This window comes from Theropithecus gelada, chromosome 17 (genome assembly GCF_003255815.1).
Source record: "Theropithecus gelada isolate Dixy chromosome 17, Tgel_1.0, whole genome shotgun sequence".
Lineage (NCBI taxonomy): Eukaryota > Metazoa > Chordata > Mammalia > Primates > Cercopithecidae > Theropithecus > Theropithecus gelada.
The window spans coordinates 64,638,283-64,655,623 of NC_037685.1; the positions used below are offsets into that span (position 1 = coordinate 64,638,283).

Sequence of the window (17,341 nt, forward strand, 5' to 3'; positions counted from 1 at the left end):
GGGTATAATTACATCAGACTAGACAGTCTAAATATAAAGCACCTGCAGTCTTTTTCACAAAGGAACTCAACTCTGCCATAAAAGGCACTTACTTCTTTCCAGAAACCTCTTCACTGAGCCCCAGGGACCGTATTTCCAGCTTGCCTCTTCTGAATCTCAATGTCAGTATATCTCAAAGCTAACACTCCTTATTTTAGTCCTCTGCACTTGATTCTTATCGTGTATTCCCTGGATAAGGTAACAGCAAAATGACCCACTGAATTTCTTTAAGTAGGGATGAGGGAGCCATTCTGGAGATCACTATTTGTGATCCAATCCGGCTGCTCTGCGTGAGCAGTCTTTTTCTGTTGAAGCAACTCCGAGTCAGAATGCCGTGGGCAGGACGCACACCTCTGTGGTGTGGCTGCAATGGGTCCCCGCGGCTTGGCACTGTCTTACACTCTGCCTCACACATTGACTCTAGGTGTCTGGTTTCAGCCTGAATTTGTAGTCCCTGAGAGAGGAGCATCTGCATTCCCTGAGGCCAGAGATGGCCTGGTTTAGCTCTGCATAGCCTTGGGCCCAGCACAGACCTTGAACTCAGGCTTACCACTTCCTTTTGAAATAAACTGAATGATCGGATCCTGCTTCATCCTCACCAAGCACATCACCAAGGCCTAATTCTGAACTGATTTTCAAATTTGTTCCCTCATGCGTAATTTCACTCTCATTCTCTCAGCGTAGGCCTTTGCCACCTCTCTCTGGATCTGTTACAGTAAAAATGTGGGAGAAGCCCGGTCTCCAGCATCTTTCCCATCTAAATAGCTTTCCACAGTGTAGTCCAAACTGAATCATACGATTTTTTTTTTTTTTTTAAGCTTAGAAGCCTTCTGCTTGAGAGCCTCCACTCTCAGTTGTTACAGGTAAAGTCATCAAGAGCCAGGCCTGCTGCAGCGAGCCGTGATGGCACCACTGCACCACAGCATCAGCAACAAAGTGAGACCCTATCTCAAAAAAAAAAAAAAAAAAAAAAAAAAAAAAGGCAGGACCTGTGTTTCTCTGTTTCATTATTCATATAAACATATTTATTCATATGTATAGCCCCTCCAGTGCCAAGGACATAATAATTGCTTATTTTTTTGTGAACTGAATTAAATTTATTTTATTCTACTTGGGTGTTCAGTTTTAAGACCTGGTTCCAAGTGTCAGAGCTAGGTGACTGTCCACAAGCTACTTTCCCTCTCTAAAGTAAGTTTCTGCTACTTATGAGATTGAAGTGGGTCTTGCCTCATAGGTTTGCTGAAGATTGCTGAAGGGATTAAAGAAGGTAGTGCATTCAGCAGTCCCTCACTGAGAGGTATTCACTTAAAGTAAGTTTCTGCTGCTTATAATATGAGATTGAAGTGGGTCTTGCCTCATAGGTTTGCTGAAGGGATTAAGGAAGGTAGTGCATTCAGCAGTCCCTCACTGAGAGGTATTTGCTTATTTGTATCTTTCAATGTTAGTTCAATTGCTTGTCAATCTTTTTACGTATCTGGCGTCCACCTTAACTCCCTTTAACCTTGCAGTGTGTTGTTTTTAAGAAAACCTAAGCAGATGCACAGTTAATCATTGTGGGGATCTTCCTGTTTTTGTTTATTCCTTCAAAATCTAGTTTCTGTGTAGGTTTGACTAAATGGCAAACTTGAATATTCAAGTTTAAAGTGAAAGCAAGTACAAAGCCAAGGTACAGAAAAGAATTCTATGGCTTAGAAGTCAGGTGCGATGGCTGATATGGTTTGGTCGTGTTCCCACCAAAATCTAATCTTGAGTTGTAGCTCCCATGATTCCCATGTGTTGATGTGTTGTGGGAGGGACTTGGTGGGAGATAATTGAATCGTGGGGGTGGTTTCCCCCATACTGCTCTTGTGGTAGTGAATAAGTTTCATGAGATCTGATGGTTTTATAAGGGGAAACCCCTTTTGCTCAGCTCTCGTTCTGTCTTGTCTGCTGCCATGTAAGATGTACCGTTCGCCTTCCACCATGATTGTGAGGCCTGCCTGTATGAACCTGTGAGTCCATTAAACCTCTTTTTACTTATAAATTGCCCAGTCTCAGGTATGTCTTCATCAGCAGTGTGAAAAATGGACGAATACAGTGGCTCACGCCTGTCATCTCAGCTACTTGGGAGTCTGAGGTGGAAGGGTCTTTTGAGTCCAGGAGTTTGAGTCCAGCCTGGGCAACATATCAAGACTGTGTCTCTTAAGAAAAGGAAACAAAAAGAAACAGAAAAGAATTCTACAGCATTGAGATCACAGTGAAAAATTAGCTTTGAGTTTTAAAAACTTGTATAAAGCTCTGATGAAAGAGTTGAGAAAGTTGTAATTGTACAAGTGGAAAAAGGGCAAGACTCCAGAACGATGACTCAAAATATATTTTCCTACTAGTACTTTCTACTCCCTCTATTCCTGTGATTGATATAATAAAAACTGACATATGAGGGTCATTTATACACAAGGTACCATGATAGGCTGAATGTTGAACTTACTGGATTTTTGTATTGCATTTTAGGAAGCTGGTGAGAAGTTGATATTAAATAAGGACCGTGAAAAAGCCCTTTTAGGCCGGGCGCGGTGGCTCAAGCCTGTAATCCCAGCACTTTGGGAGGCCGAGACGGGCGGATCACGAGGTCAGGAGATCAAGACCATCCTGGCTAACACGGTGAAACCCCGTCTCTACTAAAAAAAAAAAAATACAAAAAAAGTAGCCAGGCGAGGTGGCGGGCGCCTGTAGTCCCAGCTACTCGGGAGGCTGAGGCAGGAGAATGGCCTGAACCCGGGAGGCGGAGCTTGCAGTGAGCTGAGATCCAGCCACTGCACTCCAGCCTGGGCGACAGAGCAAGACTCCGTCTCAAAAAAAAAAGAAAAGAAAAAGCCCTTTTAGAAAAAAGTTTTTTAGAAGACAAAAAAAAAAAAAAAAAAAGGATATGACTTTAAAGAAAATATAGATATTTTAAAACAGTAACTACAACATTTAGTGTTGGCCCCAACTACCTCTCTCAAATCTGGTTATGATGCCAGCACACCACATACTAGTTGGATAGGGACTCCTTTATTTAGGTTAAGAACACATGCCAAGCTGGGCACTGTGGCCTGGGAAGGGTAAGCCTGGCCCTGTTTGCTGGTCTCTAAGAGCTTATTATACTCACTTTGGCCAAAAGGAAAATATTTACAGCCCAACTAAGGCATGTGAAAAAGTGGCAAACTCCTGGGAAAAAGGCAAAACAGCTCAGAGAAATTTTGCAGCATTCAGGTTGTTTGAACCAAAGCAAACAAACAAAAACAAAAGCAATAGAAAACAAAATGCGACAAAGAAAAAAACGACCGTTCTTCTTCGGCACCCTGTGCCCACAATGACCATGGTATGTCCCCAAGGGTATTGAAATGGCTGTGTCTGTGTCTTCCACTAATGATGGATATTTCAAACTATTTGATAGTGACACACAACAAAAAATGTATTTCCCATCACAACTCAGGGCACGCATACAGACTATATTAAAGCACAAAAAAAGTTATACTTAAGTAATTATCCTTGTTTGTTTGTATTCGGATACTTTTTAGTCTAGTTTAGTCTGTTTTATTTTTTTAAATGTTGTTTGTGATCCACCAAATTCACTTGACAACCTCCCAAGGGGCCATGATCTGCAGTATGAAAAACACACACTGCAGTAGAGTTTAAGGGGTTTTTTTTTACACACTCAGGACCCAGCAGAGCATCAGGCACATTTCAGACTCTCCAATGGTATTTATGGAAGTGTACTGATTGTTTAAAAGAGATTATCAGATTTCATCTGTTCGATAATTTTTTTGAGGTTAACAATGAATAGCTTGTGATTATTTAGAAACAGAAAATGGAAATCTCTAGGAGTCAGATGTGTTTGTAAAGAAAAGGATACATCAAACTAACTTAATTCTCCTATCTCAGAAACCATGGACGTACCAGGGACACGGAACATCAGAATTTCAGCAAGACAACTACAAAAAGGTTCTCATGTTGTGGACAATATGGCTCACTAGCTAGATGCTACACAGAGGTGTCCAGTCTTTTGGCTTCCTTGGGCCATATTGGAAGAAGAATTGTCTTGGGCCACACATAAAACACACTAACACTAATGATAGCTGATGAGCTTTAAAAAATGGCAAAAGAAAAAACTCATAATGTTTTAAGAAAGTTTATGAATTTGTGTTGGGGCACATCCAAAGCCGTCCTGGGCCGCAAATAGCCCACGAGCCATGGGTTGGACGAGCTTGCTACAGAAAGTTTTGTTAGTAACTGGTTGAGTAACTCCTCCACAGCGTGTGACTAAAAGACTGTAAATAACCGAAGGAAGCATGTCTCAAGGTTATGACCATTTTAAGAGTAACTTGAATGGGCCGGAACTCATGTTGTTAAACTGTAAAGATCGTATAAGGCTATTTGCTAAGGGTTCTTTGAGACTCAGTTTTCTGTTATAAAATGAAAACAATAATAATGCACGTCTAGCATGATTTGTCAACAGAACCAAATGGGACTATATATGAAAACACCATATAAACCCTAAAGTGATAGATGAAATTAGTTATTATTGTTAGAGAATAGCAATATTGAGAAGTGTATAGAGCTTAACAAGTGAAGGATGACCTGTTAATAAGATATAATTTCATAAAAGTCAAATAAAATGACTCTAACTTCAAAAATCAACTACAGGATGTGCAGGACAAAAAGAACATAGTTCAACAGCCCTTCCTGTTATTAATAGACTTGAGAGCTCTGGCAGATGTAAGCTTAATGTGACTTAACCATGTAATATGGCTACTGAACAAAGATACCAACCCTAGGATGCATGACCAGAGCACAGATCCCAAGATTCAAAAGGTCAGTGCCCACTGCATTCTGCACTGGTCACGTATATCAGGAACAATGGGTTCTTTTTAAGCACCCCACATTTTAAGGGGTATGTTTCTAGAGAAGAGTAATCAGAATGGCCAAGGATCTAAGAACCACAATCTCCTGGGTTGGACAATTGAAAGAACTAATAGCTTGATTTAGAAATGAGGAACTCTAGACAGTGCTACTCAGAGTGTGGTCAGGGGGCTGCCGGTCCCCAAACGTGGTCTTTAATGAGGTAGACACAGAAATTTAGAGTAAGCATTAAAACTATTTGCCACTATTTGAACAGTCTGTGCTATCTGAGCTAACAATCAGTGGATTTGTCTTAGTAAACAGGGTAGAGACCAGTTTGGGTGTAGTAAAATTCAAACGGTGAGTCCTATGAGTGACAGCTGCATGCTACTGGTGTGTGGTAGATCTGATTTACAGTGCCAATTCAAGGTTAGTGTGCTTACCATAACCCAAAGTGTATAATATACAGAATCCATTGTTTCACAGGTAATTTACATTTATAACTTTGTAAGAATTGGCTAGAGATGAAGAACTGAAGATGAATTTTGGAAATATAGCATCACTTACATCATTTTGAATGAAAGGTGAATAGAATACCCTAAAGTTGTAAGTGAAAAGGAATACCCTAAACTTTTAACTTGCCTTAAAAAAACCTTTCTCCGCTGGTTTCCCTACGATGACTGGTACCCAAACAAAAGAATTTTAGATATACATTATTACCCATGAGTAGCATTGTTATCAATCCCACTTAACTTAGACAACAAAGAAGAAACTTGCTGTCATATTAAAAATTTTATGGCCAGGCGCGGTGGCTCACGCCTGTAATCCCAGCACTTTGGAAGGCCGAGGTGAGCGGATCACCTGAGATCAGGAGTTTGAGACCAGCCTGACCAACATGGTGAAACCTGTCACTACTAAAAATACAGAAATTAGCCTGGTATGGTGGTGCGCACCTGTAGTAACAGCTACTAGGGAGGCTGAGGCAGGAGATCACTTGAACCCCGGAGGCAGAGGTTGCAGTGAGCTGAGTTCACGCCACTGCACTCTAGCCTGGGTGACGGAGTGAGACTCTACCTCAAAAAAAAATTATATATATCTTATACATTTGCAGTCAAAGTGTTTCTTCAAAGTGTGCATACAGGCGTTTAATTTGAGGGATTTCTGTTTTAAAGTAAACTTTTTGTTCAGTTATGACAGATGAACAACAAAAATGGTATAAGCACAATTGTGATTCTTTGTATTAATCACATATACGCACACTTTCAATAAAAATCTGAACAGTTTTTGTAATTCTTTTCTATTGATAGCAGCAGGAGGCAGTCAAATGCCTAGGCAAATAGGGGCAGCTTCCTGGTGAAACCCCATCTTTGACCTCAAGTCAAAGACAGTTTGAAGGCTGAAAGCCAAGCTACAAATCCACAGGCTGGATTGAGAACCTTTCTTCCCATTTGGCATACTTTCCTCTGATTGATCCTCACCCTTCATCTATTTTACATATACCTACCTTTCCCGAATTGGTTTTTTACACTGTCATGCCCACCTTTGATTGGTGTCTTTCTTTTAGCTTTTTTGCATACTCACAAACCAATCAGCAGGCACTCCCCCATTCTGAGCCTATAAAAGCCCAGACCCAGCCACACTAGGGGAGAAAACCACCTGACTTCGGGACCACTCTTGCATCCCCTCTCCACTGAGAGCTGCTGTGTCGCTCAATACAATTCTTCTCCACCCTCCTCACTCTTCAATTGTCAGCATAACCTCATTCTTCTTTGATGTGGGACAAGAACCTGAGACCCACTGAAAGTGGGGTCGAAAGCGGCTGTAAGCTGTAGCCTTCCTGTCGCTGGTGCCAAGAAGCAGCGGCAGGGCTGGGTCAGCCAGGGAGCCACAGGCCACAGAGCGGGGTGACAGGAACAAAGAAGTAGAGGCCCCTTCCAGGCACAGAAGTTTCCGGCTGGCGAAGTGGGGCTGAGAAAAATCCTGCATCATTATTTCTTGTTATATTTGTTTTGATTATATTTATCGGTATGCACCTTTGTATCAGTTGAGCCTAACAATAAAACATTAAGACTGTATTTTCTATAATTTGTTAAAATTAATATTTCTAATAATTCATTTGTATTGAATTTTACAAAAGTATCTTGGTCTGTGGCAGACTGGAAAAAATAAAATAAGAAAACCAGTCATTGACCACTGACAGTTGAGAAACTGTTCTAGATTGAGCAAGGGTCTGAAAACATTTTCTGCATAGAGCCATATCATAAATATTTTAGGTATACGTATGGGCCATAAGGTCTCTCTCTCTCACTTACTCAGCTCTGCCATTGTTATGAAATGATGGGCATAACTATTGATCCAATAAAACTTTATTTATGAAAGCAGGAGCAGCAGTGTGCTGATTTCTGTTCTGGAGGTCAGAGCTAAAGGGCTACTGAGTGAATGAGGAAATCCATATCTGTGCTTCACCAGGGAAAAAGGCTAGGATCAGATGGGCCAGTTTAGAAGGAATCAGCTCCTAGCTTATCATATGGAAGGCCTTTCTAGTCTGTAGAATAAAATAAATTGCCTTGCCATGTGAAGAGCTCATCATGTTGAGAAGCTTATAATAAACAGTGGCTCAGCAAATTGTGAGGGAGAGGGATGCTCTAAGAAGCAAATCGCAGTGAGTAAGTGGGAGGTTAGAAAATAAGACCAAAGATCCTTCCAACTCAAAGACCCTACAGTTTTAGGACATTCGCATGGAAATATCTGCAATTCAAGGCTGTTAATACTCTCCAGCCAAGTGAATGATGGACTTTCTCTCATCTGACTACTCTTTGGAGTTGCCAGGAGGTGTCTCATTTGGTAGGAGATGCAGGGGTGTGCAAGGGAGCGGGAAATATGGGGGTGGGGGCCGGGCCCCTTGTCAACAGCTGCAGTGCCTCTGAAATGGCGATGGCATCCAGGCCAGGAGGTGCTGGCTGCAAGGTGGCAATTAGTCATGGTTTCTGTGTTGCTTTCCACCTTTGGTCATGACTTCAGAGAGCCTTATTAAAACTATAACTTCAACCAGAACCTTCTCTGGAACCTGCTCTTTCTCTCTTGAGACATATTCCTAGGTAAGAGGAAAGGTAAGAGTCCCATGTGGATACGTGTCCTTCTCTTTCCTCATTTAATAAACAGCCTAATTGGAGTCTTCAGTCTCTGGCTTTTACTTTGAATAGAAGCCGAATCACATAAACACTTTAATCAGGGGATTTCAATGTCATCATGGAGCAAGCGCGAATTTTGTAGGTAATAATGGGGAAGAAACATTTTCCTGAGAAAAGCTACTTTGTGTGTGCCTTGGTGTTTTTAATTTAGATGAGTCTCCGCTGTTTGGCTTTTGTTTTTTTCTAAAAATGAGAACATTCTTCAGTGAAATTATATATTCCTCAGAGACAGATGCCAACCAGACATTCCAGAAAGAAGGGATTTTTTTAAAAGACGGAGTTTGGCCATATCTTTACACTGGAAACAGGAACCCACATGAATCCACAGCTGCAAAACGCAACTCCTCCATAGTCACATAGAAATTTAGATGTTAACTGGAGCTACGTGGCCGGGCCTGCCTGTTTGGAAGCAGGAATGGGCCGCTGGGAACGCCGCGGGAGTGGAGAGCAAGAGCCGCGGGCGGCAGAAGTGCTGGTGTCCTTTCTCCTGAAATGCTCTTGGGCTGGGTTGTTAGTCTTCCAGTGAGGTGTGCAGCTAAAATCGAGAATACTCCTCCACCTGACTCTCACAGAGGCAGGGAAGGTCATCTCGAATCCTTAAAGGATCCCTTTTCTCTTCTGCAAAACAGTTAGAAACTGTATTGTGGGAGGGTAGGGGTGACGCCCTTTCTCCCCGTGCTTTGGAAGTGGCATTTCATGTATAAGAAAGGTGTATGGCTAACCAGGCATGAAAAAGCCTTCATCGTCATCACCTACTTGTGGACTTTTCGCTTTCTTCCTTGTGTCAGCCCACCAAAATCTACAAGATTAAACACAATTGCCATGAAGACAATAAATAAATTGTGGACTTTAGTACAGATGGCAAGAACCATGCCTCTTATAAAAACAATCCACACAGTGAACTGAATGTATTGCTGAGGAAACATGAGATCCTTGCAGGTCTCAGGCCAAGGGCTAGAGGCTCACCCAGGCTCCAGGTTGTCTCTGAATATTTCTGAAGAGTGAGGAGGGGCAGTCAGGTGCCAGATTACCTGGATTCAAGTCCTGCCTCTGCTACTTCTGTGTGGCTTTGGGCAAGCGCCAAGCCCTTCAGTTTCTGTATCTGTGACACGGACTTAAGGACAAGGAATAGTGCCTGGCGGGGAGGAAGCCCCGTGTCAGCTTTTGCTAACCCCACAAACTGCTGAGCCAGCACCTGCAACCCTTTCATAGGTCCGGCAGCCCCAAGGGAGAATGACTGTGACTCCAGACAGTTTAGCTACTTGGGGATGACTTTCTGCAGAATTAAATAAGTCTGGGACTCTGCAGATTGGAGGTGGGGATTCTATTTCTATTTCTTGGATGGCTTAACATGGGGACATACCTAAAGGAAATGCTGCTGTCTTATTTTTCTTCCAAATAAATAAATTCTGAAGTTGGCTGAAGCTTTTCACAGGGTGCTCGATTCTCAAGTTTCCTTTTCTATTTGTGATCATCTGGCCTAGTCTTAGCTCCTATTCATTTTTTTTTTCACAGTAACATAAAGGATTAAATAAAGCCTATGGCTTGTGTAAGAGGAAGATCACAGAAACGGGTGTCACAATACAGCGTCTCCTGAGTGGCTGCTTCAATCTGGCCCCGGATTCTGGTCATTACTGAGATTCATAAGTAGGTGGAGACCACATGTCAGCATTATTTATTTGAAAATTCAGGCCATGACTCTCTAATTTACAATGTGAAAAGCAATATTTTATTCAAGTGCTTGCATTCTGAGGCCTATAGCTAAGTAGGGGCTTTAAGGGTGTGTGCTACTAGATCCAATATAAAGACGACATTAAGGTCAGAATACCAAAGTGACCAATTTACAGAGGAGCTTTTGTGAAGGTAACGCACAAAGAGCCAAACAAATGTTATTCAAGCCCATCTCGCCTGTGGGTTTTGAAAAGCTGGTGACAGGGTAAAAATCCAATCACTGCACTGTGTGGAAAACAACTCATGTCATTAGTTTTTGGCATTTTCTTTTGTGATGCAGTGCAGCTAATGGTCGGTATAGGCAGCTGTATAGACCAGCCATTTGAGGACCCACACTTTAGACACACAGGCATGGCTGTGTTCAGTTTAATAGGAACCATGTGTTCCAATCCAAACAACATCTGACCCTCATGCTTCAAATAGTATGTATGCTTCTCAAGGGGTCTATTCAGTCAGACAGCTGTTGGGAGGTTTATTCCCACATTTTTAATTTGTCTTTGGCCTGGACAAACTGCTCATATTTTAATATTTCTCTGGATATTATTTTTCACTGTTTTACCTCCTTAGCTTAAATCTTTGGTTCCCAGCTCAAATTCCAAATTGTTTTTAAGGTGAGGTCCACCAAAATTCATTTGATTTTTTTTTTTTTGGTGTTATTTTAGAGCACAAATTCAGATTAAAGTTATTTTTAAAGATTAGGTTACTAAGGAGTAACTTAAAATCCTTCAGCTTTAATGATTTCTCTGTGTAGAGCAGGATAAAAACTTCTTTCTTTCTCTCTTTCTTTCTTTCTTAATTTTTTTTTTTTTGAGGCGGAGTCTCTGTCTGTCGCCCAGGCTGGAGTGCAGTGGCATGATCTCAGCTCACTGCAACCTCCGCTTTGCAGGTTCCAGTGATTCTCCTGCCTCAGCCTCCCAAGTAGCAGGGACTACAAGCACGTGCCACTACACCCAGCTAATTTTTGTATTTTTAGTAGAGACGGTGTTTCACCATGTTGGTCAGGCTGGTCTCGAACTCCTGACCTCAGATGATCCACCTGCCTTGGCCTCCCAAAGTGCTGGGATTACACGTGTGAGCCACCACGACTGGCCAAGAACACTTTCTTTTAATTCAAAGATGTTTTCTCTGATCCTTCAAAATATACAGAGGCTTGAGTTACTACATAGAGGAGATGTTAAATGAAAAAAGTAGTGAAGGATCCTAATTCTGAATTTCCTAAAAAGAATCAATTCAGTGAAAAAGAGAGGCTGTGCAGCACGGTGGCTAGAAGCCTTGGTTTTGGAGTCAGACATCCCCGAGGTAGAAACCCTGCTCCACCGCTAGCTGCAAGACCATGGGCAATGACCCAGCCTGTTCAAGATTTACCTTCCTAATGTAGAAAACAGAGAAGCCCCATCTCGACGGATTAAATGAGATAATGTGTGGTAAGCACATAATCTAGCTCCTAGAAAACAGTACATATTCAATAAAGTACAGCTTTATTTCAAAACTCAGATCTCTAGTCTTATCCATAAAGAGGAAGCAGCACATGGCAAGTCTTGTGATGGGGAGGAAGCTTAGTGACTTTTCGAACTGAACCGAATTCTTTGTGGCTAGAGAAAAGTGCACGGTGGGGAGAACAATGAAAGATGAGCCAGGGCTCAGGATCTTGTCACACTACCCCCAGGCCCCCTCATACATTACCAGCTGAATCTGCTGATAGTGGAGGCATCTTGACACGTGCATGAAATAAAACACGGCTGGAAAAAATGAGCCAGAAGTCACTGGCCATGGACCCCCAGATCCTTTCCGAACTTTTAATCTACTCTTTGCTGTGAAGCATTTGAGTCTAATAAGGGGTTGACATTTACAACGGACATTTCTGAAAGATCACCATAAAGCATTGGGATATTTTACATCTTTACGCAAACCCTCTAATAAAAAAAAAGAAAGTAAAATGAAATGGTAAAACAAATAGATTTCGGCCTTAGTTTATAGTAGACTTATTTAGGTGGTTATGATGAAATAGGATATGGAGAAGACACATGGATGGTCAGGCATTTCAAAATTTTGCTTAGGTTGGTGTTGCTTTTTAGTTTTTGGAGACAGGGTCTCACTCTGTCACCCAGGCTGAAGTGCAGTGGCACGATCATGGCTCACTGCAGCCTCAACCTTCTGGGTTCAAGCAATGCCCCCAACTCAGCCTCTCGATAGCTGGGACTACAGGCACAAGCCACTGTGCCCAGCTAATTTATTATTATGTTTTTTTTGTAGACACAGGGGTCTCACTCTGTTGCTCAGATTGGTCTCAAACTCCTGGTATTCACTGGCATAGCCACATTAAGGTGTGGGCACCTACCTTTTTCCTTTGGAAGTTCACATCAAGTTTCATTGAGGCACACTTGTTCAACGTATTTAGTCTTCTAAAATGAAAGAAAAATGTGATGATTACTTTCACTAACGAATTTAAATCTCTCCAGTTTGATAAGCCTCCTTTATTTCCAGTAAAGTTGAAATTGCAGGAACAACCAATTATGTCCCACGACAGTACTGCACCCACAGAAGATACGCTGTAAAATCGTTCCCATTTGTGCTCCAGCCTCCTGACCTGCGAGGACTCTACCACCAAGCCTACCAATCCCTGCCTTTTCTCTAATCTAAACCCAGCCCTTTTCTGGCTTCTCTTTCCACTGTTACTGGAATCCATGGCCAATCATTTTAGCCATACTTTCACTATCCCCTCAAATCGTTTGCCACCTTGACCTTGCATCAAGTCTATCCTGTTAACCTCCAAATATGGATCAACCCAACCATGTGTCTTCTCTCCTGATCTCAGGTGGTTGGGTATAGGTGGAAAATATCTCACTTACACACGCTATAGGCTAACTATGCCGCTCCAAAACATACATGTTGAAGCCCTCCATTCACGTATGTGAATGCCCAACGTGATCGATTTGGAGTAAAAAGTGATTAAGGGTACAGGAGGTCACCAGGGAGGAGCTCTGATCCCAGCGGATTAGTGTCCTTATAAGAAGAGATACCAGAGAGCTCCCTCTCTCTCTGTGCATGTGAGGACACAGTGAGAAGGCAGACATCTACAGGACACAGGACCCTTACCAGGAGCCAAACCCTGCCAGTATCTTGATCTTGAACTTTTCAGCCTCCAGAACCGTGAGAAAATACATTTCTGTTGTTTAAGCCACTCGGTCATGGTGTTCCATCATGGCAGCCTGTGCTAATAAATACATTTTGATTTTCACCCTCAGCTGGACTCTAGAAGATGTTACCCAACATTTCTTTCATTTTTTTCTCCTCTGGTTGTTCCCAATCTCAGACCACCAAAAAGACTCAGTCTCTCAACAGATGACATAGCCACCATTGCCAGTGAGAAAATACAAGCAATTAGATATATATTCTTTTAATAATCTTTTTCTTCTTTCCTTCCTTTCTTTCTTCCCTTCCTTCCTTTTTTTTCTCTTTCTCTCCTTCCTTCCTTCCTTTCTTTTTCTTCCTTTCTTTTCTGCCTCCCCTTCCTTATCTTTTTTACACTTTCTTTCTGTCTCTCTACTTCTTTCTTTTTTAGAGTAGGATCTCACTCTGTTGCCCAGGTTGGAGTGTACTGGCATGATCATAGCTCACTGCAGCCTCAAACTCCTGGGCTCAAGGGAAACTCCTGCCTGAGCTTCCCGAGTAGCTAGGACTACAGGTGCCTGCTACCATGCCCTTCTAATTTATATATATATATATTTTTTTTTTGTAGAGGCAGGGTCATGCTATGTTGCCTAGGCTGGTCTCAAACTCCTGGCCTCAAGTGATCCTCCTGCCTCAATCTCCCAAAGCACTTGGGATTATAGGCATGAGCCCCTGTGCCCAGCCCCTCTTTCTGACTTCTATCATCCATAGATTAGTTTTGCTTCTTCTTGGTCATTGTATAAGTAGAATCATATAGCACGTATTTTTTGAGTGGCTGTTTTTTCATTCAACACAATGGTTGTGAGATTGACTCATGTTTTGCATAAACCATTCAGCTTAGCTGCTGAGTAGTATTCCATGGTATGAAGATACACAATTGGGTTAGCTATTCTCTTGTTGATGGACATTTGGGCTGTTCCAGTTGTTTGTTTGTTTTTTGTTTTTCTTTTTTGAGACAGAGTCTCACTCTGTTGCCCAGGCGGGAGTGCAGTGGTGCGATCTCAGCTCACTGCAACCTGTGCCTCCCAGGCTCAAGCAATTCTCCTGCCTCAGCCTCCTGAGTAGCTGGGACTACAGGTGCATACCACCACACCAGCTAATTTTTGTATTTTTAATAGAGATTGGGTTTGACCATGTTGGCCAGAATGGTCTAGATCTCCTGACCTCGTGATCCACCTGCCTCGGCCTCCCAAAGTTCTGGGATTACAGGCGTGAGCCACCGTGCCAGGCTTGTTTCCAGTTTTGACCAATGAATTTCTAAGTATGAAACTCAATGGCTTCTTTTTAGCAAAGACCTATTAATAGCAATCATCACTAATTAGTACCCATCATTCCTTGAAATTCTTTTCATCCTTGACATTCAAGATTATGAATTATCTCATCTCTCTGGACACTAACTCCTTCCTGCCACCAAGCAGTACTTGCCTCTTAACTATTAATTTTTTTTTGTTAGAATTCAGACTGAGGTCCATCCTTTTTTACTCTCCGTGGCCTTACTGAAGAATCTTAACATAAATTAGACTCGAATGATACCCAGTCCTCTGTTTCCAGCCCAGGCATCTCATCTGAGGCCCAGAGTCACATTTTGCATTCTTTTCGAAACCTGTTTCTCCTATTACTGTCTTGTCTTGACTAAGAGCATCACCAATGGGCCACCCAAACTAGAAAATAATGTCATCTTGCGGCTCTACTCCTTCACAATCTATATTCATTGGTCACCAAATCCTGTCAATTATACCTCTATGATGTCTTTGAAGTCTTGCCCCTCCTTTGGCCCTAATTCATTCTCTTTTCATTGTTTACTGAGTCAGGCATCAGCCTCCTAATTGGTTTCACTACCACTTCTAAAGCTTTCGGTTGAAAGCAGTTATATTTCTCAACTTTTTCTCACGTCGCTCACTGGCTGAAATATGTTTAATGACTCCTCATTTTCAATCATCTCCTATGTACCCTTTGACTACACATTCATTAGTGTCAGATATACCAGGCAATGCTGAGTTAGAAGCTGATCATCTCATCTGAGACCATCTTTGGCAGGTTCTCAGCCTGTCTGTTTGGTCCATTCCACATGTGTTATCATGTCTACCTAAGAGCGGGTGTGAAGTGAAAAAAAAAAAGGTTGATATTGCACATTTGGTGGCTCTGTAACAGGTTTGTTTAGAGACGGATTGACTGTTACTTATAAAATGAACTTATCTAGTGAACTTGTTCTTCCATTATGGTTTGGAAGCACAAACAAAACACTCCATTCTGCTTTTCTGTGGAAAAGCTTTTGATCTATGACATACACAAAAGACATCAAAGGAATCATCTTCTGTATACCACAGACTCGAATATGCTTTAACTTTCTAACACATGCAGGAAGTTTATTTATTATTTTCTAAAGCTGAAGACTCTAAGTAGATTTGACTTTGTAGTTCTGGGTCCTTTTATTGCCCCTAAACTCAGATGTTTGCCTGTACCTTTCAAATTCCTTCTCTACTTGGAGAAAGTAGTTGCAAAACATGTATTTCATAAAGGAATCATATCCAGAATACCTAAAGAACTCTGAAACTCAGTAACAAGTCAAACCACCTGATTTTTCAAATGGGCAGAATATTCGAACAGATACTTCTAAAAGAAGATATACAAGTGACAAATATGCACATGAAAAGATGTTCAATATCATTAGTCATGAAAGAAATGCAAATTAAAATCATAACGAGACACCACTACACAACAGAATGCCTAAAGTAAAAACGCTGACAACATTAAGTGTTAGCAAGGATTCAGAACTACTGAAACTTCCAAAGGGGTACAGTCTCTTTGGAAAACAGTTTGGCAGTCTCTTATAAAATTAGGTATATTTTTAGCACTTGATCTAGCAATTCCACTCTTAGCTACTTATGCAAGATAAAAGAAATCATATGTCCACATAAAGATTTATACTATATATATATATATATATATATATATATATAGCTGTAAAAAGGTTTGTACTTGAATGTTCATAGCAGCTTTAATCATAAGATAGCCACAAAGTAGAAATGGCCCAAATGTCCACCAGCTGGTAAAGGTATATAAAAATTGTGGTATATCCATACAATAGAATACTCAACAATTCAAGCACTAACTATTGATATACAACACTACGCATGAATCTCAGAGTCAGTATGCTAAGTAAAAGAACCCGGACACAAAGAACACACACTACAGGATTCCACTCATCAAAAAAATTTCAGGCAAGACAAAACTGTGACAGAAAACAGACGAGTGGTTGCCACTGCCTGCACTGGGGGACTTTTTGAGGTCACAAAAATGCTGTGTCACGGCTGGGCATGGTGGCTCATGCCTGTCATCCCAGAACTTTGGGAGGCCGAGGTGGGCAGATTGCTTGAGCCCAGGAGTTTGAGACCAGCCTGGGCAACATGGAGAGGCCCTGTCCCTACAAAAAACATATATAAAAATTAAGCCGGGTGCGATGGCTCACACCTGTAATCCCAGCACTTTGGGGGGCCGAAGCGGGCAGATCACCTGAGGTCAGGAGGTCGAGACCAGCCTGACCAACATGGTGAAATCCCATCTCTACTAAAAACACAAAATTAGTCAGGTCTGGTGGCACTTGCCTGTAATCCCAGCTACTCAGGAGGCTGAGGCAGGAGAATTGCTTGAACCTGGGAGGCGGAGGTTGCAGTGAACTGAGATCGCGCCATTGCACTCTACCCTGGGCAACAGAGCGAAACTCCATCTCAAAAAAAAAAAAAAATAGCTGGATGTGGTGGCACATGCCTGTAGTCCTAGCTACATGGGAGGCTGAGTGAGAGAATCGCTTGAGCCTAGGAGATCAAGGCTGCAGTGAGCTGAGACCGTGCCATTGCACTCAGCCTGGGTGACACAGTAGGACCCTGTAGCTGAAAAAAAAAAGTTTTATGTCATGATTGTGGTGATAGTTACATAACTATACATTTGAAAAAATCAAATTGTATACTTTGGTGATTTCTTGGAATATAAATTATATTTAAATAAAGCTGAATAAAAAATGCAAGTGAGTGACATCAGTGAAAAAGATTAAGTAAAAACCTCCAAACTACTGCTTCTTCATAAAATCAATAAGAGTACTGGCAAATATTGTCAAAATCAACTTTTTAAGAAAGCTGTAAATTGAAATGGGCTTTCAATAAACTAAGTAACACTAAGTGTCTATTTAAGAAAAATGGTTAAACATATGTAAGGACAGTGAGCTTTGTGACATTCCAACCCACTCTATTCCTATGCCCTTTTCCCCAGCTGTTCAGGAGCTTTGAAAATCAACAGCATCACCATCAGAGTAGCTGTGAAAACTAGTAGCCTTGCAGCCACTGGAGAGGGAA

At 41.7% G+C, this 17,341-nt stretch overlaps 1 protein-coding gene across 6 annotated transcripts in view; it reads right to left on the reverse strand.

Moving 5' to 3' along the window:
• STARD13 (StAR related lipid transfer domain containing 13) overlaps positions 1 to 17,341 on the reverse strand; it is a 553,154-nt gene that overhangs the window by 28,712 nt on the left and 507,101 nt on the right. For all 6 annotated transcript variants that reach the window (XM_025364225.1, XM_025364224.1, XM_025364222.1 and 3 more), the window contains one exon: positions 12,160 to 12,223. In XM_025364225.1, the coding sequence (XP_025220010.1) occupies positions 12,160 to 12,223 (64 nt within the window). The remainder of the gene's footprint in view (positions 1 to 12,159; positions 12,224 to 17,341) is intronic.